Source organism: Saccoglossus kowalevskii, chromosome 18 (genome assembly GCF_978046115.1).
Source record: "Saccoglossus kowalevskii chromosome 18, keSacKowa6.1, whole genome shotgun sequence".
NCBI classification, from domain to species: Eukaryota; Metazoa; Hemichordata; class Enteropneusta; family Harrimaniidae; genus Saccoglossus; species Saccoglossus kowalevskii.
The window spans coordinates 26,676,660-26,703,111 of NC_140658.1; the positions used below are offsets into that span (position 1 = coordinate 26,676,660).

The 26,452-nt window shown below is 36.1% G+C and overlaps 3 protein-coding genes and 1 long non-coding RNA gene across 7 annotated transcripts; 3 read left to right on the forward strand and 1 right to left on the reverse strand.

Annotated features, from left to right (window-relative positions):
* Positions 1-136: 136 nt before the first annotated feature.
* Positions 137-8,452, forward strand: LOC100376688 (small ribosomal subunit protein eS12-like). The gene is made up of 6 exons (XM_002739709.4): positions 137-215; positions 352-387; positions 1,396-1,545; positions 7,201-7,303; positions 7,927-8,028; positions 8,288-8,452. The coding sequence occupies exons 2-6, from the start codon at positions 371-373 to the stop codon at positions 8,348-8,350; spliced, it is 435 nt and encodes a 144-aa protein (XP_002739755.1). The 5' UTR covers positions 137-215; positions 352-370; the 3' UTR covers positions 8,351-8,452.
* Positions 8,372-24,752, forward strand: LOC146731992 (uncharacterized). Its single transcript, XM_085493044.1, has 3 exons — positions 8,372-8,490; positions 24,073-24,210; positions 24,441-24,752. Exons 1-3 carry the CDS (start codon positions 8,470-8,472, stop codon positions 24,750-24,752), a joined length of 471 nt encoding a protein of 156 aa, XP_085349170.1. The 5' UTR covers positions 8,372-8,469.
* On the reverse strand, positions 9,471-20,071 carry LOC144361485 (uncharacterized). Of its 4 annotated transcripts, none has more exons than XM_085493124.1 (3): positions 19,919-20,071; positions 17,686-17,893; positions 9,471-10,159 (listed from the first exon to the last, which is right to left on the reverse strand). In XM_085493124.1, the coding sequence occupies exons 2-3, from the start codon at positions 17,890-17,892 to the stop codon at positions 10,049-10,051; spliced, it is 318 nt and encodes a 105-aa protein (XP_085349250.1). In that variant the 5' UTR covers position 17,893; positions 19,919-20,071; the 3' UTR covers positions 9,471-10,048. The 4 variants fall into 4 exon arrangements, with proteins under 4 accessions (XP_085349250.1, XP_085349251.1, XP_085349252.1 ...); XM_085493125.1 differs by having other exon boundaries at positions 17,686-17,896; positions 19,919-20,059; XM_085493126.1 differs by lacking the exon at positions 19,919-20,071 and adding an exon at positions 19,778-19,901.
* A 69-nt stretch (positions 24,753-24,821) lies between the features above and the next one.
* Positions 24,822-25,896, forward strand: LOC102809010 (uncharacterized). Its single transcript, XR_014927039.1, has 3 exons — positions 24,822-24,891; positions 25,297-25,407; positions 25,612-25,896. It is a non-coding gene; the product is annotated as an uncharacterized LOC102809010 (long non-coding RNA).
* The last annotated feature ends 556 nt before the right edge of the window (positions 25,897-26,452 follow it).

Below are 26,452 nucleotides of genomic sequence, written 5' to 3' on the forward strand. Positions count from 1 at the left end.
GTGTTCTTCTCTGCTGTGCATTCATAAGCTTATAATATTAGTGTCAAAATGATTAAATTGATTTTTTTTACAAATTAATTATATATTTATGAGGTCCGTGTCAAGATTCTTGTTATATTCACCCTTAATTTAAGTTAGTACCTTCCATTACCCAACTTGCACTGCGAACAACCATTTTGAAGTCCTTTGCGAATTTGTTTTTCCGGGTAATCGATGTGAGTATGGTTGCATAGAAAATCGCCCATAATCTGCTTTCAGAATAAATTCTTTGTCTCTTATTTCGATTTTAAAATGTTGTTGAATAATCTTAGATTAGTCTGATGTCTATATTTTTACTTATTTTTTTCATAGCGAGGACGTCCGCTTCATAATGTCTGACGCGGAAGGGTAAGTAAAAATGGCCAACATGCCGGTTACTTCACTGGAGTTTACCCGTATCAACCCACGTGGGTTTTACTCCTACTACCTTCCATGATTTTATTGACGGCAATATCACACTGGTTAGTAACAGTCATTATGACAATATGCACATTTATATGAAACTTCGTTTAGATTTAAAACAGATGTGATATTGGTGTCATATGAGCGTTTTAAAATTGAGCTTGTTCAAGTTGTGGAGGTCATTCACTGAATCGGCCCCTCACTAATATGCGAAACTCCATAAATCATGCAACTTAAACGTGGAATGTCAAATTTTTGAAAAGAATTGTTCTGGTTCAAAATGTGCGTATGTGTGCTATTATAGTTATGCTTGACATGTAGCCCACCTGTGTACACACACCTGGTGGTGGTGTACTTGGAGAGTTTCCATACTTTGGTATGTTGCTATTCATTGAGTAACTATAGTTGAGCCTTCTAGGCTAGAAAGGTTGTTGAACAAGCAATTTGGGGTCGCATTGATAAAGTTAACTAAAAGAGTGCATGTGTTGCACTGAATTGATTCATCATAGTTTACCTGTAAATTGGATTATAAGCACTTTGTAACTGTTCAGTCCTCAGTCTTTTCACGTACCAAAATTACTATGTGATCACCACACACACTCAGCTTTTGGTGATATGTGGGGCAAGTATGTGGATAACGTTGAGACATTTTCTCCTGAAATTTCCCATCTGGATAAAAACATGGGGACAGTAGAGTAGGGTGGGGATAACAAGGGAGGGGCATAATGTATTTAACAACTCTAGTCCCCACATACCCCAAGGTGGGGAGGGTCAGGGATTATATTTCTTTTGAGAAATGAAAATAAAATAAAATAATAAATATATTGACTAGCACATACTGTCGACACAAGCTGAATACACTAATTATACAAATTTTTCACAATACTCTGCTCATGCCAGCTGAATCCTCTAGCATTTGTCCTTTCTCATGCTATAATATATTTTGCGTCTCAGAGATGGTAAGCCCGCTGCAACCCCAGCCGCCGCCGCCGCTGTTGGTGGTCCAATGGATGTTAACACAGCTCTGCAAGAAGTACTGAAAACTGCATTGATTCATGACGGTCTTGCAAGGGGTTTGCATGAAGCAGCCAAAGCTCTTGACAAGTAAGCAAAATGTTACTATAGGATACTGTAAAATGCTTTATTTTAGCTGGAATTAATTTTCGCTGAAAAGACTTTTTGGGTGTTTTGTATGGAATTTATTTTTGACAAGTTGAATATAAAATATAGGAAAAGATGTATATTCGCTGGATTTTATTTTCATTGAATCATTCCTTCAGCGAAAATAAAGTATTTTACAGTATGTTTATATATCATTAAATCAGTAAAAATAAGGCCATTTAACAGCAAGTCTCAGAAGTATTGGGGCAGCCAATTTGCAAACTCGCTAGCGAATTGGCCAACTGCTTGGGTTTTGACTAAACAGTTGGCTTTCGAATCTCGCTGGCGCCGACTCTGGACGAGCCTATATTGCATTAGGGGGACATAGAATGCTTTTACGTACGTAGCCAGGTACATGTTTGGATTCCCCTGAATGATTTGCTTTGTGAGGAGTAATAATGTATAAGTAGTTTTCCTGGTGAGTCTGAGAATAGTCTGAGTAATAATATGATAAGCGATTAATCCACCGTAATTTACTATATATATGGGGGTAGCCATCTTGAACACTGATTGAAACTAAATAAAGAGACAAGTTGAGAAACATATTCCTATTAATCAGGGAGAAAACAAACTTTCACATCCAAACGAACATAATTCGACATCACTTCATTACACGAAGAACACAGAACATTTTCCCTGGTATATTTGAAAGCGAAATCGCCATCTAACTGTAAGGCCATCGCTGACCAGCTTCTAAAGTATGACGACTGTCCCTACCAGTGTCCCTACTGTTATATAGATTCACCCAAAGTGGGTGTGACCACAAGACGGCGCCAGCGAGATTCGAAAGCCAACCGTTTAGTCAAAACCAAAGCAGTTCGCTAATTCGCTAGCGAGTTTGCAAATTAGCTGCCCCAATATTTCTGAGACTTGCTGTAAAATAATTTTATTTTGGTTTGCCTATGATTTTTGCAAAATCAAATTGTTCTTGTTGATCTAATTCGCTGTTTCAGTGAAAATACATTAGACCTAAAATAAAGTAATTCATGAAACATGAATAAAATGCAGAAGATAATTGTACTTCTAACCTTAAGGTAGCGAGAAGGGAAATTTTCACTTTTTTCTTGATTTTTCACAAATTGATAAAACGGTTACTTTAGACCTTGATACATCACCCCAGGTTTACAAAAGATCGAAATTGCGAAATAACGTTGCTCAAATTAGTGTTTTAAAACACTAGCAGAAAAGATTACAACTGGCGTTTCGTGGATATTTGCATAATGTTTATCTTTGAAAGGGTTTAAATGATAACATCTTATCTGTATACTCTGTTGTTGACGATTCTGATATAACGGGTGATAAGCTTCCAGTTGCAAACAATGCGTGTTTATCTAACGTCCATTGTCAGCATTATTGTCAGTCGAGACTTCGACCGAGAAACATGGTCATACAGTACTCATTTCGCCCAACCTTCCGCTTTTACATCGACCGCTTAACGCTTAATTTCCGACCACGCGGTCTTGTCCGACCGGAAACCGACCGCATTTTAATCGCGTTTTTTTTTTCGCTCGCTAGCTCGCTCATTGAAAACATTGACCGCTCGCCCAAACACTGATCACTGGCACATGGGTGGTCGAAATGGTGGTTTTGATAGTAAAGTGTGAACATACAACTAGTATTAACTATTATTACATTCTGAACGACACTTCAAATCTAATAGTTGTATTACACTTGTATCGTGAAAGCAACTGAACTGGGACCTCTTGTTACGTGTTTTGGGCGCTTGTTCTAGATGTAATATTTTTTTCTAATGAGACAGTTACGTGAAAAAAGCCTAGGTAACTCCTTTTGAGAGAGCAGAGAAACGAGGAAATGTTAGTGAGTAATTCCAAAAATAACGATACCGAATCCACATCGGTCCACGTCTGGTAAAATTTGACATTGAATTTTTAAAATTAAGTCACGATCATTGAACGAGTTCGGTCTATACCGTATACGTACCATAAAAGTGTTCCCACAACAAATATTTTCGACTAAAAACGGCCATATGCCCTGAAAGAATCGAACAGAGCTTGACATGTATGAATAATTTATTGGGCTTAAAAGAAAAACGTGTCAAATTTAGTTATAGCCATAACTTTTTTAGCGGGGAAGTTGCCAACAACTGTAAACAAAAATCGTGAATTTCATAGATTCGAATAAAATAAAGCAAGCGATTGATAAGGATGATTATTAATATTTTCCCCGATGCTCTTCGAATTTTTATTTTTTTTATTTCAAGGTAAGAAATGGCTAGTTGAAGTTGCATTGTCTTCAATGCGGTTGTTTCACCGCGAACGAATACAACCGAACTCGGCCAGATTTCAACTCGGCCAGGAAAAAAATGCACAACTCGGCCAGTCGCCAATTCCCGCGACTATTTTGTTGTCGATTTCAACAACGCAAGTTTACAAACACACACACACAAACGCTACTGGTTCTCCGACATGTTGTTGATTTCAACATTGGCTGAACATTGTCGATTTCAGTGACGCAAATTTTCTTTTCAAAGGAAAAACAGACATTACATTGAATCACAGACATCACATCGGCGGCGACCGTCTATTTTTTTTTACATTTTACTGTGATATGACAAAAGACACAGCGCTGGCTGTTACGTCACTGAAATCGACATCCCTTTTTTTATTAACAAAGCACGATAGGCATCACTGAAATCGACACCCTTTGACGCCCATACATTTTTTATATTTTGTTGTGATATGACTCTGACAGTCTGTAATACAGCGCTCGCTGTTGCATCATTGACACCCTTATGCACATATGCTGGCCGAGTACGGTCACTGGCCGTGATCGGTCATTGGCCGAGTAGAAATCTGGCCGAGTTCGGTGGTCACCCCGCGAACAACTCTAGCTCTGTTTTTGCATGGTTTAGTTTTGCGATGTAAAATAAAATATATATTAAAATAATAATACTTGTTTAATTATTTGGGGTTTCAGCCCACAAATTACGGACATGATCCCCATGAATTACGGTCAATGTTTGTCTTCTCTCGGCTGATTGTCACGGTGTTGATCGACGCTCTTCCTAAACTCAGCCTGAGTATGGAGAAACCAACGGGGATCGACATTCCAAACAAACAATCGAAATTATCAACGAAAGACGAGATTTTTCTAGATATTTACAAACATACTGTCATGACAAACATATGTAAAATTAACAAATACACAAAGAGGTGTAATATTAGGTTTTATTTTAGGCTTAGAAATATTTTCTTTCACTCAGCCCATGCATGTAACTGCCATTTAGATTTACGGTCCTTCAGCATCGGGGGAAACAACAATAGTTATATAAAACACATTGCAAAGACTCAACAATCGGGAAAGAAACCTCAGACAACCATGTCGTACTTGTGTTGAAATACATTTTGTATTTCACGTCAGAATATTGTTTAAAATAAAATATTCAGTCCAGGCCAAATCGAGGTCAAAGGGTCAGGTTGCGTGCATATAATTATAGATAGTTAAAACAAAAAGTATTTGAACTTTTGTCAGCTGTTCAACATCTATAAAAAACAGAAAGACAATTATAAGACAATGTAAACCTCGGAAATTATTCTGTTAGTCCGAATTTTAAATGCGCGCGAGCGAGCAGGTGGGCGGTGATATTTCAGGGTTTGCGTGGTCGAAAATAAAGCGGAAATTGTCCGGTCGAATTCAACAAGCGGTCGCAAAAGCGAGAGAAAAGGGTGATTGGAAAGCGGAAGCGGGCGGGAGGTTGTGCGAAAGGAGTACTGTAACTTTGCACAACTTTCTTTTAAATCGTTTTATTTTCCAAGTCAATATTCTATTTTACTAATACATTTTTTTTTCTAACGCAATGGGGAAGAAAAGAAAGAAAGCGTTGACAGACGAGGCAAAGAAAAATCTGCCACTCAGTGTCGCACTCTGACACGGCAATTTTTTTCAAACATCGGCCATTTTGTTTCACCATGAAAACCGTTTTATTAGATGTCTTATCAGAGACACTTGAAGGATTAGCTTGTTTGTAAACTGTCAGCGTGTATAGTGGGACAGTAATGTTTGTCAGAGGATTATCCTTCGTTGTTCGTTTGCATAACAATGGAAAACCCGAACGTTCCTGAGTACGGACTCAAATGCCAGCAGTTTTCTTCATTTTTCACGCTCGAGCTTGAAATTATTCATTATCTGACACTCTTTATGAGTTCTATGATATCAGTGGTTAATATGTTTGGCCATTTTTAGTGTATATTTATAATAATGCAGCAAATCTACAGTGTTTTATTAACCAAAACTGTTTTTCGCGTTTTTCTCGAGTTGAAGTTTTGATCGAGTACGACCCATTGGGACCGCCGCTAAATCAAGTGCGTTCGGACTAGGACATTCAAACTCGCAGTTATCGTTCAAAAGATAATGATGGTGCGAAATATGTCTGGGTTTTTAAAGAAAATGCTTTGTCACAGAATAATAGTCTGTTAAAGGTGCCAAGTATGAAATAATTTAAGGACAAAAAAACAAACCTGCATAGAAATCGGAATAATAGCTCTTTTGATTATCGGAGACGCATTTCAATGGGCTTGATTACGGACAATGCATGACGTAAATTTCACCAGGAAATTCCGCAGTGTGCTCTCGCAATCGCGTACTTAGTCATTTTTACAAGGTTCGCCATTTTTGATGTCACGTGATAATTATGTAAACAATGACTGTCCAGTTTGTGCGAACTTGTACCTCTATACTTAGTCTTTTGATATATATAACCTAAATTACTGTTCTCAACGAGACAACAGACAGAGAATGTTTTATTTAAAAACGTCACAAAACCCTTCTCGCTACCTTAATCCTCTAGCTCCCCAATTCAATTGTATATACCCCTGTAGATAACTTACAGATGTCCGCAAGACAGTATATAACAGTCTTTTTTCTTTTTTTCCCAGATATTTAATTGGGTATTTAATAAAAAAAAGTTTGCAATAGTATTTCTTTGACAGGTTATTTGTGTGACTTTATTACACCTGGATACAAATTGTAGTGCAAAACCTATACATTAAAAACAAAAGATTTTTAAATCTTAGCTCACTTGTGTGGTGGCGCTGTTCATATTTTCTGAGCTCTCAATGTTGGGTGACGAGTTTACACTCTCATTTTGGTGATTTGAGTAATTCTGCTCTGTTTTAGAAATGAAGTACTCCTTAAATTATGATAATCCCATGATTCATTTCACCTGAGCACACAGCCCACATGAAGGATCAATAATTTGTAAATCAAACTTACCCCCACCTCTGCCCTATCTACAGTTGGAGTACCGCAATGCCGTTATGTAACTATTTAAAACAATTTGATGCTTTGTGTCATGTTCTGTATTGTGAAAAGTATGTTGAACGTGCATGAATTTCAAATTTGTTGGATTTGTTAGTTAAAAAATGTGATAATTAACAGAAAACAATAAATGGCAACCATTTTTCATATACATCCTAATGTAATTTTTATTCATCTTAAGTTTAGTATATTTTTGAAAAATCTGAATTTACTACAATTATTCAAGCGATTGAGGTCTGGATATGATTTAACAATTTGTTCTAGAATTCTAGTTTCAGGATGCGATTATCTGATGAATTTCTTTCTACTTGTATGTTACAGACGACAAGCTCATCTGTGTGTTCTTGCCAACAACTGTGATGAACCAATGTATGTAAAGCTGGTGGAAGCTCTGTGTGCAGAGCATGGTATTAACCTTCTCAAAGTATGTACATTTTATAACATAAATTGTGATTTCACCACTGTAACTGTTCTATTGAAACGTTAGAAATTAATGGAAATGCACACATTTTTAAAAATCTCATCAGAAGAGTACAAATTTATCTCTAGTCTATTCCTAATTTTTACTTGGATGTTATGAAAATACACCCCCTTCCCAAAGTTGTTTATTTGATGGCCTTTAGGAATGGGAGAAAAAATGGCATACCGTATTTGCTCTAATATTAGTGCACGCAGTTACGTAAATTAGAGATTGTTCTATAGTCAAAATAAGTAATATTTTTATGACTTTTTTTAAATGCGCTTCTAATAGAGCACATACAGTAATTTGAAATTTAGTATGAACCTCCTTGAACTTGTATATGCAAGGCTGAGGGGAAAAAATGTTTCTCGTTCCCGCGCGCATAGTTATGAACGATGCACCTCAGATGTTTTTTTCCTTCTACAGCATTCCGAAATGCGCTTGTACTCACTTGTCTTAAATTTCCTCCATTTTAGCTCAGTATTTAAAAAAAAAAAAATTGCCTTGCCTTGCCATTTTAAAATTACCATGAAACGAGAAACAGAATTTTTTTTTCCTGGCCTAATACAAAGTGTTGCTATTTGTAGGTGGATGACAATAAAAAGCTTGGTGAATGGGCCGGTCTATGCAAGATTGATAGAGAGGGAAAAGCAAGAAAGATTGTAGCAAGCAGCTGTGTAGTTGTGAAGGTAAAATACTTCAGTTATAACTTTGTACATTGCTTTGTTCCAGGTTCATTCGATTAGGTTTTACCTCCAGTAATTTCATTCGATACCTTCCATTCATTTCTGATCTGTAGTCACTGAAGGAAGTCTATTTCGATTGGTTTTAGTTCATTGATTGAATAGTGTTTTAAGGGATTGAGAACCACTTTTGATTATCCAATCAATTTTAACATTTTATGATAAAGTCAAATTTATTGGGAAAATGATTTTCTTTCATATACAGGATTATGGTAAAGATTCCCAAGCATTAGATGTGCTCAATGAATACTTTAAATCTAAACGATGAAGTCCTCACCATCGCGGACAAGTTTATCCAACGATGTAGACATTTTTTGTCTGTATTTTCCATCTTAAAAATATTTCCTAATAAACTTGTCGTTGAAAGTTATTGAAGTATTAGTTACTATGGGATATTACAAAAATATGGTAAACTATTATTTATTTATATATATATATATATATATATATATATATATATATATATATATATACACACGCGCATGTACATGTACATAATACAAAGTATATGTAGAGCGGATAAATGTGGTGATAGACAACTACATGAATATTGAAACTCAACAGCACTGTTTCGCAAGATACAAGTACCTCACTCATCAGGAGCTTTATGTTTAATAATTCACTGCACCAATGAGCATTCATTATAAATTTCGCAAATTAACATATTAAATAAAATAAAACCATACAGGTTTAAGTATTACATAATAAGGCGTTTGATCTGTGTTGGCATGATGATACAAGTTCATTTCTTTTAATTAGTGTAGAGTGGTGAGATCTAAAAAAATTTCCTTCAAACATAAAATGCTGGAGCTACTGAACGGGCTACTATGAGCAAGAATTTTCCATGTTATTCGATGCTCAATATTTTTTCTTTGAGTGACTAAACATGCTTGCTTAGTTCTGTCACATTTTTAGAGGCCTGATTATGAAATGAGGCAGTGTGGTTTCTGTATAGTGTTTTGAATTCATTTCCAGTAAGTCCAACATATATTTCGCTTGTTTGTCTAATCGCGCAACTTCCGCGTGGTATGACAGGCACTTCCCGTCCAGTGGACATGCCGTTTTCTTCTGGCAATTGCATAGCTTGTTGACTTTAGTTTTTATCAGTCATGGTGTTCTTATTAGTCACAAGTTGGCGTTTGTTTTTACTGTTGATGGTATCTTTTATATTGTTCATACAATATGAATGGAAACGTCCACTTATAGTAAACTCCTAGAGAAGAACGTGACGAAATCATAGAAAATATGTTGTTGCTCCTAATCATCATATGCAAATTCTGAAATGTATGTATATGGATGTTGATTGTCTTGTTGAACTTGAATTAATAAACATTGTAGTTGTCAAGCTGGAGTAAATTTGCAAAGCAGCCAGTAAAAATAATAAAATGTTTAATTGAATAGTTTATTGTACATCATACAATCAAAGGAATCGTAATACAGTGTAAACTTAAATTTTACTCAGAAACCTATTTAAGGAAAACATAATAAAAGAAGGCTTTGTGATATGATCCCTCCACTGCCAGTTTGTCCGGTACAGATTGTGCTACAACTGATGGTATAATAACAAAAACATCATGCGGTAGTTGTAGTATATAGTAAAACTACTTTAGTAGGTGTAGTAAAACATAATGTACTTATTATATTATATTATAGTATAATAATATACTTGTTTGTGAGTTTACAAACTATTAAACTATTCAAAAATAAAACACACTTTGATAGTTTTAGTTAGGTGTACTGTAACAACAAGATAACATTTGGGATAGAACGCATCATAGTTTGTTAGCTGTGGTATACTAAAATACGACACTATTTTTAGAAAGAAGGTCTAATATAACAAAGACACAACACAGAATTTGTCTTAAAATTTGCCATTGACATTCACGAGTGTAATTCACAAAACAACTCAACTTCAAATATGTATGAAGTGATTCTGGTTGTCGACACTGTCTTGTCTAAAATTGTATTAGCAAAGACATTTCTTTTCCCCCTTTTTCTTCTCCTTTTTCCTGACAACGGCTCCTGCTATTGGGCGTGCTGCAGTTAATATACGTTGCCTACTGGCAAAATCTTCAGCCTGGAATTTGGAAAAAATAGACATAACATTATTATAAATCATACCACATAAAAAATAATTAATACGTGTCGGTTCATTTGCTGAAATTAATATCTTCATCATAAGTAAAAGCTACGTCGAATTCGTTAGACAATCGTGTCAACATATTTCATGCGTGTTGTGAAACCCATATAGAACATGATAAATAATTCAATATCATGACGACATCACTCAGACTCGCTCAACGTCATAAACAAAAGAAACCAATAACATGTGTACTAATATCACAAACTTGCTGTATTTGATGTATGAAGTATGTGAACTGCTGTGTTGCTTGTATGCATAAACGCTATGTTGTTAGTCCTCTTCGCTTCGGGTGGAGCATAAGGCGCCGACAATCTCTTCCAGCCGTCACGGTCCTGTGCAAGTCATCCTATTTCATTCCAGGTCTTTCCTGATGCTTTCAACTCCTCCACAGTCCTTCTCCAGGTGCCCAGAGGCCTGCCTCTCTTTCTCTTCCCAGGTGGTGCCCATCTCAATGCAGCGTGAGGGTGTCTGGTTCTGCCCATTCTTGGCATATGCCCCAGCCATCTCCAGTGTCTCTGCTTCACCTCAGCTGTGATGCTATTGATGCAGGTGCGCCTGTAGACTTCTCGGTTGGTGACATGCTGTTCCCAGCAGATCTTGAGGATGCGGCGGAGGCAGCGTCTTTCAAACCCCCTCAGTCTGCTTTCAATCTCGTTCGTTCTTCTTGTTGCATAAACGTAGATCACTATAATGTGTATTTACGTGCGGGAAATACGGGCGATTCCAGACTTCCGGCCATGGCTTGCATTTCATGAAAAATTGATATCAAATAAAGCTTAGAAAGAACTCCCGTGTGCTGAAGGTATTGGAGGCATGACAAACAAATACTGTATTTATTACTATATTAGAAGCACATAAAGCATTGTGTTTATCGCATGCAAAATCATTTAAACATGTCTTGTTTTGACCATAGACTTGTCTTTGTCTAGACTTGCTTGCAGTCTGTTGCGATTCCGATGAAAAATTATTGAAAAATAAATATAATTGCGTAAACGAAGAGTGGACGCAAAAGTCATATGACTGCGAAATCCCAACAGAATTGCCATCAGTGTAAGCGCCCTCGCATTACCGGCCAGATTTGGGCTTGTAAATTTGCATATTTGTCATACGGTGGGTGGAGCAGCCGAGCCACGGGTCATACCACAACTTCTCGCTGAAGGCTTTAGTATCCTAATTTATCTTTATTTTTCAAGGATTTTCCATCGGAATCGCAACAGACTGCAAGCAAGTCTAGTCTTTGTCCTTTGTACAGTAAGCATATGTGCTTCTAATAAAGCAAATGATTAGGATGGGTCCAAGAACCTAATGAAATAATGACCATATATGATGACTTAATATTTTGGTCATATACCTTGTCAGACCACAAACTTATAGCACCAGTTGCATGTTTCTCTCTGCAACAGTACTTAATACATTACAGTTATGCATATTAAGAAACACAAGTAACTAACAGGTCATTAATACAGTGGCACCTCGCTAAGTCGCGGGTGTCGGGATCCAAGCAAAAACCGCGACTTATCGAGGGACCTCGTGAAAGAGTGAGGCCGTGCATTCAAAAACATAAAAAGCACATATAAACCCTCGGTTTAGTTAATTGATGTATCATCACATGTGTCAGGCAGTGTTCAAATAAAATCATGACTATGTTTGCTGTAAACACAGCAGTGATGCAGTTTATTTTGTTTGTGTCCCATAGTATGTTGCTCGTTTGCTTTTGCTTGTGACTTCGACGGTAACAGCTTCCAATATGAACCAGTTTCATCGCAATTATAAACTAGTTTGTCAAAATAACCACCTTCATAGATAATTTCTCTCGGTTTTTCGGGAAAAGTTCTGACAGCGTCCATGTTCGCAGATCGAGCTTTGCTTTGGATTTCAACTCTGAAATAATCAGGTCTGTGGATTATCTAAACGCGTCTATGTACCTAGTTTTATTAACATTTGCTCAGTGATAGGCAAGATATCTGTGGAGCACCTAAATTAGGTAATTAGTAAGTACAAAATTTAACCCTAAACTGAATACGTATATGGCTTACCCCTAAGCATCAACATATGTATGTGCCAAGTTTCATTCAATCTGATGAGTGGTTGAGATATAGGTGGAAAAGTTCAATATTGACTAATTTATATGCAAATTAGGCAATTATTATGCACGATTTGAGTATTATCTTAGAGTGTCTATGTACCATGTTTCATTAATGGTACTTGAAAAGCAAGTGAAAATGTTTAAAATTAATATGCAAATTAGGTGATAATACCTAATCAGGTCTGCGCATTATCCCAGAGCTTCTATGTACCAAGTTTCATTGCAACCGTTCAATGGTACATGAGAAACAAGTGAAAATACTTAAATTTGGTTAATTGATATGCAAATTAGATAATTATTATGCAAAGATTTAAATTAAAATATAATCAGATCTGTGCATTATCCCAGAGCACCCATGTACCACTTTTTATTAGTCCCCGTTCGGACGCAGTCCGAAAACGGGGACTTATGTTTTGCCCTGTGTGCGTCCGTGCGTCCGTGCGTCCGTGATCACCTGTATCTCGAACATGCATGGACCGATTGAGTTCAAACTTCACTCATACATCACACATTATATGGGACATATGCACATGCATTTTTTTCATGATCCGATTAACGATAGCCGAATAGCGGCCATTTTAAGGCCGAAAATGCATCAAAATCGCACATTTTCACCATTCCGGACCCGGATCTCAGTTATGCATGGACGGATTTTGTTCAAATTTGGTACATACATTAAACATAATAGGACCTTGATGCACGTCATTTTTGACTCCCATGTGCGAAGCACAAAATGGGAGTCTTTGCAGTTAGTGTGTCTGTATGTCTGTATGTGTGTGTGTATGTGTGTATGTGTGTGTGTGTGTATGTGTGTCCGACTGTTCCACTGCTATCTCAAGAACCATACATCGGTTTTTGATGAAACTTGGTGCATAGATGCTCTGGGCCAATGCGCAGATTTGATTAGGTTTTGGTAAAAATCCATGCTCGTTAATTACCTAATTTGCATGATAATTAGCTAATTTTTAGCTGTTCTATGACTGTTCCACTGATATCTAAAGAACCACTCATTGGATTTTGATGAAACTTGGTACATAGATGCTCTGAACATATGCGCAGATTTGATTAATTTTTGGTAAAAATCCGTGCATATTAATTACCTAATTTGCATGATAATTAGCTATTTTTTAGTGGTTCCATGACTGTTCCACTGATATCTAAACAACCACTCATTGGATTTTGATGAAACTTGGTACATAGATGCTCTGAACTCATGCTAGGTTTTGATTAGTTTTTGGTAATAATCCGTGGATACTAATTACCTAATTTGCATAATGATTAGTCAATTTTCGGTTTTTCCACTGATATCTCAAGTACTTATCATCACATTTCAATGAAACTTGGTACATAGATGTCATACGACACTGCACAGACCTGATAGTTTTTATGGTAATATCAGTACATATTAATTACCTAATTTGCATAATTAATTAATTTTCAGCATTTGATATAAGTAGTTAGCATTACATTTCAATGAAACTTGGTACTTACATACTCAAGGACTATGCAGAGATTGATTGTTTTCGATAAATATTTGTGCATATTAATCACCTAATTTGCATAATTAGTTAATTTTCAGCTTTTCCACGGGTATCTCAAGTATACATCGCATTTCAATGAAACTTGGTACATAGATCCTTTAGGACTATGCAGAGACCTGATTAGTTTTAGGGTAAATAATTGTGCATATTAATTACCTAATTTGCATAATTAATTTTCAGCTTTTCTACTGATATCTAAAGTACTAATCATCACATTTCAATGAATCTAGAATTATGCAGACCCAATTAGTTTCCGGTAAATATTTGTGCATATTAATCACCTAATTTGCATAATTAACCAACTTTCACACTGATATCTCAGGTACTATACATCACATATCAATGAATGTACATGGATGCTGTAGGACAATAGACAGACCTGAATAATTGTGGGTTAAAATCTGTACATATTAATTACCTAATTTGCATAATTAACCAATTTTAAGCTTTCACACTGATATCTAAAGTACCGTAAAAACTCCAAAATTTCGACCGGTTTTAAATAATTGGTGTTAGATATGTGACGTGTTTTTAGAGTCAAAATTAAGGTGCATTTTCGGACGGTCGAATTTTTCAGAATAGAAATCAGCAAATGAAAAAATGGGGATGATAGACAGTGTGCTTCATTAGTTTTTAAAAAATGCAATGTCCGTCAATTGACGTAAACTTGCTCATGTTTCACGGTAAAAGCAAAGGTCGTGGCCGAGTTGTAACTCAAAATCTAAACAAAGTCATCAATCAGTGAGTATTATGACAAGCAAAACAAAACATCAAGACGCGGAGAAGAGGTCAGCACAAAACTAATAGGTCAAAAGACAAAGCTGTCTCGCACTACCTAGAAAAACTTGCGAATGTTCGAAGTACAGGTACCCATTGGACAAAAGATGCATGGAAGTTTAGCAAACTATCTCCCCGACCCAGTGCAATGTATCCGGTTAGAATCAAAGCTCACGTGTCCGTTATTTGAGGGACCAAATTCTGCCGTAAATTCGCCCTTGGATTAAAAAATAAAATGGGATTTAAGAAAATAAAATGGGACTTTTAAGGTGTATTTTGGCGTCATTTTTCGGACATTTCAATCAATCCTGCCGGCTAAAATAGAGTCTAAGTTTTACCGTAGTCATTGACGTTTGTCTATTCAAGAGTACACGTGTATGATTTTTATCGTGACTAGCGTGAGCGGGTAAGCTTCCTTTCGAGAATGAGCTGTTATCACTGTGAACAATGTTAAATTATTCTTCAGATGACCAGTTTATTTTTTAAAAACAACTAATTTTTTTATTTAAAAAAATCATGCCGTTTTCGCATCAAAATCCAAGCCAAAATATCGTACTACAACATCAATCTATTTAAATAAGCTATGGTAATTTGAACACGTTGGCATCATCCAGCTTTTTGATTGGTTAATTAGCGATTTGACCTATTTGACCTAAGAGAACATGGCGGATATCCTACAGCATCAAACGTTTATACGAGACCGGAATCATTCGCTTACGATGAAACTAAGTTGACTTTTATTTGTATTTCATAACCATTCAACAAATTTATTTTGTGTACATTATTATAATCACTACTGAGTACAGTAATAATCAACAATTCAGAAACGCAGCATGCCGAGATTTTTGTGTTCGTTTTTATTTGAAACTTCGTTTATTTAGAATATATTTTCGTTACCAATAAAATAAAAATCTCTCAGTCAATCAGAAACCCGGATTCATGCCTTCGAGGAAGGTCCCGTTTGAACGCTCACATCGTTTTTTTTTTCGTTTGGGGGAAAACTAAAACTGGTCGCAATTTTCGAATAAGAATGAGTCGGCAATTTTTAGTGGAGTCGAAAATTTGGAGGTAAATAAAACACCGAAACCCGGCAAATAAATAGCCGGGCGAATTTTTAGAGGGGTCGAAATTTTGGAGTTTTCACGGTAATAATTATTCCATTTCAATGAAACTTAGTACAAAGATGCTCTAGGACAATGTACAAACCTAATTAGTTTGGGGTAAAAATCTGTTCATATTAATTCCCTAATAAGCATAATAATTCATAATTTTTTGGTTTTTTGGTTCTAATCACATTTCAATTAAACTTGGAGACATAGATTTTCTGTTACATTGCGCAGACCTCATTAGTTTTACAATCAAATCTGGTCATATTAATTTTCTGATTTGCATAATTAGTTTTCAGCTAAGTAATTTCAAATTATATTTAATGTGTCTCCAATACTCTCAGCACATGGGAGTTCTTTCTAAGCTTTCTTTGATTTTTTTTGGATCGGGTTCGAAATGGCCGACTGGCGGCCATTTTGTTTTAAAGAATTCAGTTCTGGATCCGTATCTGAGACATGCTTGGATTGATCGAGTTCAAACTTCACACACACAAGGTACATCATGTCACAAATATGTATGTGCATTTGTTTCATGATCTCATTAACGATAGCCAAATGGCGGCCGCTTTAAGGCCGAAAATGCATTGAAATCGCACATTTTCACCATTCCGGACCCGGATCTCAGTTATGCATGGACGGATTTCATTCAAACTTGGTACATACATTAAACATAATAGGACCTTGATGCACGTCATTTTTTTTTTTCGGATCAAGTTCGAAATAGCCGACTGGCGGCCATTTTGTTTTAAAGAATTCAGTTCTGGATCCGTATCCGAGACATGCTTGGATTGAGCGAGTTCAAACTTCACACACACAAGGTACATCATGTCACAAATATGTATGTGCATTTGTATCATGATCTCATTAACGATAGCCAAATGGCGGCCGCTTTAAGGCCGAAAATGCATTGAAATCGCACATTTTCACCATTCCGGACCCGTATCTCAGTTATGCATGGATGGATTTCATTCAAACTTGGTACATACATTAAACATAATAGGACCTTGATGCACGTCTTTTTTTTTTCGGATCAAGTTCGAAATGGCCGACTGGCGGCCATTTTGTTAAAGAATTCAGTTCTGGATCCGTATCCAAGACATGTCTGGATTGATCAAGTTCAAACTTCACACACACATGGTACATCATGTCACAAATAGATATGTGCCTTTGTTTCATGATCTGCTTAACAATAGCGAAATGATGGCCATTTTAAGGCCGAAAATGCATCAAAATCACGTATTTTCACAATTCCAGAACCGGATCTCAGTCATGCATGGATGGATTTTGTTCAGATTTAGCACAATGTGTTGTACATATGCAGGTGCATTTCGGTCATGATCTGCTTTGAATGTATATGTCACTCAAATATGAACGGAACGGGGACGTGTCATTGACAATGACTTGTTGAAATCTGTTTTATAGTACATTAAAAGCAAGTGAAAATGCGAAACGTCGATGCGTTGTGCAACTCACCTGCTCACTTCGCTTGATTTTGAATCTACACTCATTCACAAACGTTTCACAGTTGTATTTCAGAAGATCATATTTTATACGTGAACCTACGGCTTTCTCAGCAGCCAATATCATTTCTTTTTTTTTTCAGAAGCTTTGCGTTTAAACTGTTATTGTTGACCCTAATCTTGTCGTAGTTGCTCGCAAGATCTGCAAGTCGTTCCTTTTTTACCTCGACAGAATCAACAATGTTAACTTTGTGTAGTGTACTCACAATATTTCACGAACCATACTCCCATTTATCACCTGGTCTGAAAGTGTCAGATAATAATCTAGCTTTATTATAAATATCACAAGTGTATCAACATTAACGTTTATCGCGCTGAATTTAATTGAATCGTTTCCAACTGGTGATCATTCAATGACAAGTTGTATCATCAAATCAAATCATCTACATAAATAAGATGTTGATAGTCATAAATTATTGTTATGACTTACCACTCCTTCCACCTCTCTCACAGTTGTGAGCACAGGACTTTCATTTGGCATAAGGTGTATCACCATATCCTCTCCCGTTGAGTCACAGTTAGTTATCACTCCCCAATGCGTGTAAGACTCGTCTTCATTCCATAACTCAACTGCATCGCCAATGTAATATTCAAAGTCGTCAGACTTGCAATTGCTTGTCAGCCTCCACGACTCCATTCTACTAAAACATATATATATACATAATTCGTGTTGGACAATTTCTTTGTTACAGATTAGTTAAAGTGTGGCTGCCATCGCGTAGAGCGTTGTCTAAACAAACTATATAATATCAACAAGTTCATTTCAAACCTTAGTCCAAAGAGAATCTGGTGATCTATCTAATGTAGTTTTGTTCATATTGTATCTCCCCAAATCCTCGATTAAATACAATAACTACATCCATGACGATATTGTCAACCATGATTGTACCTGACCGGTCAATCCAAGGAAGATGTAGAAGGGATCGACTAGAGCAATAACTAGAGATCTGATTCTAGGGCGGCAGCACACAAGGAGTACGCCAGTTAGGAAAAAGATGTGGTTTACTGGTGGATATTCAAACATGGTAGGTTGTATGCACACATGACCACATCTAAATCTGTGTTGGAGAAATGTACTCATTGCTGTACTGCGCCGGGTGTATTGAGAACCATTTTGAGCACAACTCATCATAATCATTAATATACAGGGTATACCTACGTAGTGCATAAGTTTGCAGTTCAAATCTAGCAGAAAGAAGCCAATAAATTAACTAAAGTAAATATTAAAAAAAAAACAATTAACCAAAATAAAATGGAAAAGTCACCATTCAATTCGTCGGTATAAATAAACGTTTTAAGTAACAAAAATGATTGTTATTACACTAACGGTGGAAAGTATTATCTAAAATAATAATGTTTATATAATTAAAGGATGGTGGTCGTCGTGCCATGTCCTGTTCGATATGGGACTCAGAGCGACATATACAACGCATGTAAAATACATTATTTATTTACATGAAATTCGAACACGCGCTGCGTGACGACCACCGCGCTTTAACTAGTTTTCCTGGAACAACAAGCTGTATACGTTTCCTTGTTATTATACAATACATAATTGAGATAGTGCATTTTTATTCAGTTAGTGTATTCAGGGGGTTACTATTAAATAATCAGGGTGGAAACATATTTACATATTTACTCCCGTCCGAAAGTATCTAATGGTTGACCCTTAACAACGTACGTAACCTTGTCCATATTACATCTGGTATACCATGCTACTACTTAAATAAGTGTATATGAACTTGAAGAATGAAATTTTGGTTTTAAGGCAAATATTCTATGTCTCTTTCTAAAAACATAAAGTTATAGACAGCATTTCTATGTTACATTCGATTATTATGTGTCTTGTCCCGACAAACAAGAATACAAAAGTTTCCAATTTACAGCTATTCAGTCGCACTGTAGTTGTCGTTGGTTGGTAAAAATATATAGAGTTGTGAAACTACGAAAAGTTTCGTCGTAAATTTGTGTCGGAAACTCCCCAAGTCATTGAATAATTCACACCAACGCAGTCTATGACCTTTGACCGTCCATGGTTATGGTTTCTTTTTTGTGTGACTCCGCCATGGCACTATGGTAACCATATTAGTAAACGTTCACATTGAGCCACGAAAATTAGTCTTAATTTTTTTAATTTGACAATTTCGGGCACCGACATGTTGTTATTGTATAGAATAGTTTCTCAATAATTCAAGCCCCGGAAGTTCGAACTTGCGCATGAGACATACAGTGAACTGATGCATTCTTAGACACTCCACCCACTAACACCCCCACCCCACCCACTAACACCCCTACCCCACCCCCACAACTGTGCCATAGTTACGGAATAATTACGTCGGCATGAAGGCAGATGTAAAAACGTAATGCCGGCGCCAAGTGGCGAGGTTGTTATAAGTGCATTGGCGTCAATAATCAATAAACAAACAGAAAACAAAGAATAATGAAAGAAGTGTTATTTTAAAAAGAAAAGAAACTTGCTTGAATGAAATTAGCAACAGGGAGATCGCAGAAAAATAAAATACCTTGTGAAATGTTGAAATACAGCAGCTTAACAATGATAAAATCTCTACAAACAATATTCACTAAGATCTGAGAAACTGGGCAATACCCGGACAACTGGAACATTGGTGTATATAACAAACAGTTATATAGAATACGTTTACCTGCAGGTTCTTTGTTGCGCTGTTCAGTCGCACTGTGGTTGTCGATGATTGGTAAAAAGGTATGGGGTTGTGAAACTTGTACAACAACTTTTCTAAGAAAAGTTTTGTCATAAACTTTCCTTGATGTAATCGAAAACTCCCCAAGTCATTGAATAATATACACCAACGCAGTCCATTCACCATCCATTGTTATGGTTTCTACTTTGTGTCACCCAGTACTGCTTGAATAAATTTGATTGGGATAATACAAAATGTTCTATTAATAAACTACGGTGGCCCACAAGTGACAAAATATATTTAATTCATCGCGGCAAAACTATTATTTCTCGGCAAAAGACTATTACTTTGCGGCAAAACTACACAATATGACGACAAAACTCTATTACTTCGCGACAAAACTTTATCACTTCACAGCAAAATTCAATTATTTCACGGCAAATCACTATTACTTCACGGCAAAAGTATATTATTTCACGGCAAAACAATATTACTTCACGGCAAAACACTACTACTTCACGGCAAAACTATATTATTTCACGGCAAACACCATTACTTCACGACAAAACTATATTATTTCACGGCAAAACTCGGTTATTTCACAGCAAAACTTTAATATTACTTCACGGCAAAACTATATTCTTTCACGGCAAAACACAATTACTTTACGGCAAAACTAAATTATTTCACGGCAAAACACTATTCCTTCACGACAAAACTATATTATTTCACGGCAAACACCATTACTTCACGACAAAACTATATTATTTCACGGCAAAACACTATAATTACTTCACGGCAAAACTCCACAATTTGAAGGCAAAACTTTAATTAGTTGCGGCAAAGCCATGTTACTTCGCAACAAACACAAAATAAAGTTTATAAAAATACCAGCTTGAAGAATATTAGTTGTTGTTTCAAATTTCGCCGAAGCCTTACCTGTATTTTACCGATATATGCAGAATAATTCAAGAAAACTACACAAATTGACTACATTAACGAATATTCTAACGGTCAACGGAATGCTCAGCACAGTTGGAGGCGTGGCCTATTCAGAATGTGTCAAGAAAACCAATCACAAGACTGGTTACGAACCACTGCGATTTCACGAAACGGTAATCTGTGTTTTATGAATTTTTATAGATTTAATTTTTCATTCTTTGCATCTGATTGTTCCAGTTTAAAAATTATGGGCTCGCTGGAGTCTTCATCCCTTGTCTATTTCTTACATAAATACCAGCCGATAAACCACCCCACCCCACCCCACCCCCAATCACAGAGACTGCGTACAGTCATTGATTATATAGTTCATGGGCTCCCTGTGGTTTCTGTCAAAAGAAGCATGCTGCGCCACTCTGTAGCGCAAACCACATGCTCAAACAAACTGACCCTTCGAGGTACTTGGATAGCGTTCCCAGTTGTGTTGGATATTAACACGAAGCGCGGCATTGCTATGCATACGATGTTGCAGCAGACAGCGGTAGTGATCACAGTTACTTCCAGTGGTCATCCTATATTAAAACATTACACCACGTGCATTCTTGCTAAAAAATAATAGGCCCCCAAGGCTGGCAGCACATTGGCAAACCATACCCCCTCTTTCGGACGCAATGTAAATTTAGTACCCCCGAGAGCAGACATATTGAAGAAAAAAACACCACCGGAGTGAAGCCATCCGCCAGTCAGAGTAGTCGCCAAGCGCATCCGCCAGTCAAATTTTTTTCTGTTCATACAAAATAAAAAAAGTTACCTCTTTTTATAATCGCTGGTTCATACGGCTGTGGAAACCATTAAAAAATATTTTTCGTAAACATGACATTGACAATTTTTAGATAAAATTCATAAAACACGCTTACATTATCTAGCAATAAATAATCTTCAGTATCTATATAGTATAGAAATTATTTCAGACCTTTGGCACAATCATTATTTTGGTTGGAATTTGCAGTCAAAATGACGATGTTTAGATTCATATAACACGCTAACATTCCTCCCGACTTCAGGCGATCACAACCACAGTTTGAAAATCGATACACACGAACTAACTAGTAATAAATAATCTCCAGTATCAGTATTATAAGGAAAGTATTTCAGACCATTGGTACAATCATTATTTTGGTTGGAATTTCGGGTCAAAATGACGATTTTTAAGTCAAATTTATAAAACACGCTAACATACCTCCGGAATTCGGGCGATTACAACCACAGTTTGAAAATCGATACACACAAACTAACTAGTAATATATAATCTCCAGTATCTATATAGTATAGAAAATATTTCAGACCTTTGGCACAATCATTATTTTGGTTGCAATTTGGGGTCAAAATGACGATTTTTAGTACAAATTCATAAAACACGCTAACATTCCTCCCGACTTCAGGCGATCATAACCGCAGTTTAAACATCTATATACACGAACTAACTAGTAATACATAATCTCCAGTATCTATATAGTATAGAAATTATTTCAGACCTTTGGCACAATCATTATTATGGTTGGAATTTGGGGTCAAAATAACGATTTTTAGATTAAATTTATAAAACACGCTACAATTACAAAGGTAATATTATATTGGCTTCAAAGCCCGGTAAAGTAAAGGAATTCTCGACAAACAACCAAAAAGTTGGAGATCTATTACAAGGCTTGCCCGATACATTCGTTGCTATTGTGGACGATGTAACAGTCACATACACGTTTGTACGTGCTGGACCTGCAAGTAAAGTAATTAGATTTCATATATATTTCCATACAATTAAGTCCCTTTTCTGCTGCTCTGTTCATTTCCTTCATTGAATTTTTAGTTAACAACTTTGAAAATGTCAACTTTACTCCCACTACCCGGCCAATATGCAATATGTCTTTACCCACAGCATATCTCGCAACTATTTGGCTACATAAAGTTGTGCCATAACGTTCCACGTTCGTACTATTCTAGTAACAGTTTAATTTTCTTTGCGTCAATTTTTTCACCGCAATTGACAACTCTTTCGTATCTCTCTCTCCTCTCTTGGTTTTTATTTCGTATCTTAGTTTAAATCTACTTTTCACTGAAATCTTGCCGAACATTTTTCCCATTTCAACGTTATTTTTTACAACTATGATCGGGATATCTTTCTCCCCTGGGGTTCTTCACACGTGCCAGGGGGAATACAAGACTGTCTCTACATCACGTCCCCTTGAGGTGCGGGATCGGAAAAGTCACTTAAACCTTACAGTCAAATAAGACACACACAACAAAATACGTTTCAGCTCTCATCTTTAGTTGGTCAGTCGAGTACTCTATAAGACACAGCGCCCTGGGGAAAAGTCCCCAAGACTATCGCAAGGTTGACCCAAGACTCTCCTAGACTGCGTCAAGACTAGCCCAAGACTGCGTCCCTCCTCGTGTACTCGCCAAGACCAACTAAAACAACTTTATTCACTTACAAAGCCTTAACCAATTACAAAGAAGTATTAAGACTCTAGGGCGTAACCTTCAATCATAAAGCCAATCACACTAAGTACTGAACACGTCATATCTTTTGATTAAATTGTTCACTATATCACTAACTGCGAATACCAACTGTCAAAAATAGTAGTTCGGATAGCGACGGTTATATCGTAATTAGTTCCAAATCATTGAACCAAGTTCCATCCAGAATCTCGCATGGGCCTAAACGATGACAGATATAATGTCTATTCGCTAGTAATCAGCCAAACAAGTCGATCAACAGATACGCAAAACAAATTCATCACACAACCCTAAACTACGATGTTTTCGGATCTGCCACGCTGGTTCCCGCCTTCAAGTTCATTTATTCTTTGTTACATTTCTCCGTTTAGTGTGAAAATCAACATCTTGGTTCTCCGTGATTACATTGGTTTGAATCTCTCCATCTAAACTGAAATTGCCCACTTGCTAATCGGCTTTTAACCTTTTAAAAATGCTCAACACATCCTATACAACGTAGCTTTAGTTTCTTTCAAAAAAAGTTATTTTTAATTAATATTGATTTTCGTATATTCAGTAAATAATAATCTTCGTCTACACTTGTAATTTGTCACAATTCCACCCACCCACTTGTGAAAACCACGTTTTCAATTTTATTCATTCATTGTTTCATTCATTCATTACAGTGCAAGCAACAAACAAAAGTTATCTTTTTTTTATAACAGGTTTTCCCGCATGCATCTCCATTCAATTACAGTCGGGAGACTATCACAGCACATTTTCATTCACCAGTGGTTAGCTTACCAGATGTGCAGACCAGCCCAAACAAACGTCGTGTTGCTGTAAAAGCTAAAGTCAAAGAAGTATGTATTTTCCTTGGCCAAAAAATATTAAAAATAGTTTTTACTTTTTACTTTTTGTCATAACAAACTAGTAAAATGTTCAGCCCACCATGTAATCATCTCAAATAAGAAACTTTTTGCTAGTAAGTTTGATAAAAGTATAAAACCTGATTTATCAGCTACAGCTTAAACTATTATTTTGGTCAATTTTAAAATGTTTACATTTCTAATCTTTCATGTGTGTAACATAGATCAAAGATATGGTTGTAGGACCACACTACAAAAGAAGCTTGGTAGTTCTAACAGATGGGTTTGATAGAACAGTAGAAATGAAGTTGTGGGGCAAACATGCCGAAAGTTGTACCCTCACTGCCAATGAGGTTGTTTTAGCCAAACCACTAGAAGTCAGTTTGTTTAACAAGAACAAGCCAAGTCTGGATACCACTCAAGATACCTCTATAGAGGCAAGTATTCTACTGTTTCTTGCTAATTTCAATATGCTCTTTTATATAAACAGACATATCCCAAATATATTATACATTTTTACATCCTACAATACTTAGGCCATATTGCTTTGAATCTAACATGCATATCACCGGTTCATTAATACAATTACTAAATTGTTAATTTCTAGATAGAAGACATGAATCAAGATGAAAACCCAAAACCCGAAAATGTTAAAGTCATTGCATTTACTGACAAGTAAGTTTGTAAAGAGTTTATTTATACTGTACTCCCATTAACTGAATACAATTATAGCAAAAAACATGCTACACTTAATATCTAGCCCAATTCATTGCACTGATTACCATAAAATCAATCAGATGCACACACATTGTCTTTAAACCAAAATATACTAATACCATCAGAGAAACGAAAGTAATTTTTGTAAACCTTATCCAGCAACATAAAGCTGACAAAACATTTATATTAATTGTAAGCATAAATCATAAAGGTACTCTACAATATAGCCATAGTTCATTAAAGTGGTTTCCTGTACACTTCTTAAATTACACATGTGTATATTTCGCATTCTTTGTTGCATCTGAAATACCAGTTTTCCTTTACAAGCTTGTATTTTCTTCGCTATATTTTTTATGTTTCTAGTGAAATACTTACTGAAGATGGCTGTGCATTGAAAAATGATTTGCCGTTCTCGGTGAAACTGACCATCACTGGAAATGCAATTACCGAAGTTCATGAAGATTAAGAAGCACTGTAAGTTTAACTTTTGGTAAAAAAGTTGTTATTGTTTATTTCGTAATAATTTTGAGACCTTGCAAAGAAAACACACCATTGGACACTAAAAATCTAATGAGCCACAACAAAAAATGTTCATATTTAAGTTACTAGTGAGTTGGTTTATTAATCGTTTCTGCATAGTTGTTTACCAAACAAATGTAATGTTTTATTTTTCGTTAGTTTTCACAGGGAAGCCATAGAACTGTTATTACAAACCTTATTGGTCCCTTGAAGAGCTGCAACAAAAATGGCAGATCAAATTTTTTTGGCGATGTTTTTGATCTGAATATTACAAGTAAATAAAACTTGTTACATTGTTGTATTCTGAACATAAGTAAATAACTGTTGCTACATTGTTCTATTTCCGAACATTACAAGTAAATAACACTTGTTACATTGCATTTCCGAACAACATTACAAGTAAATAAGTTACATTTCTGAATAAATATAATATTTACAATCAAATAGAGTTGCTTGTTTCCATTTTAAACTAACTCTGATTTAGGCGGGTCACAATAGCACTATTTATTGCTTCTTCCAAAGCAATAAGTAGTACGCAAGGACATACAGGCTTGAGTGGTACCAGGCACTCACTCCTTCAACACAACTCTGCTTGCCGATATCACTGAATTTTTTAAATAGAACTAGCATAGCATTCAATTTTCGCTACAAGATACAAATGAAAATTAAAGTTACTCATACTATGTTACCCGTGTCCATTTTAGTTATTTTTTGGGGTATATTCTGTTTAAAAATCTGCGATAAGAATAGATTCGTTAATACATTGAATGACGCCTGCTGTCGCTTCGCTGTGATTTTGCGTTCCATATGGGCTTATTGCATGCCATATACACTGTTTTTTTACCAAAGTTTTTCCATAAAGTACATATCTTTGCACTTAATTGGATCCAGTCAACATTCTTTTACAGTTTATGGGAAATTAATAGATGTAAATATCCAACTTGGGACATCTATGTTGTATTTAATGATATGCAAATTTTATTAATGCAATCTTTCAATT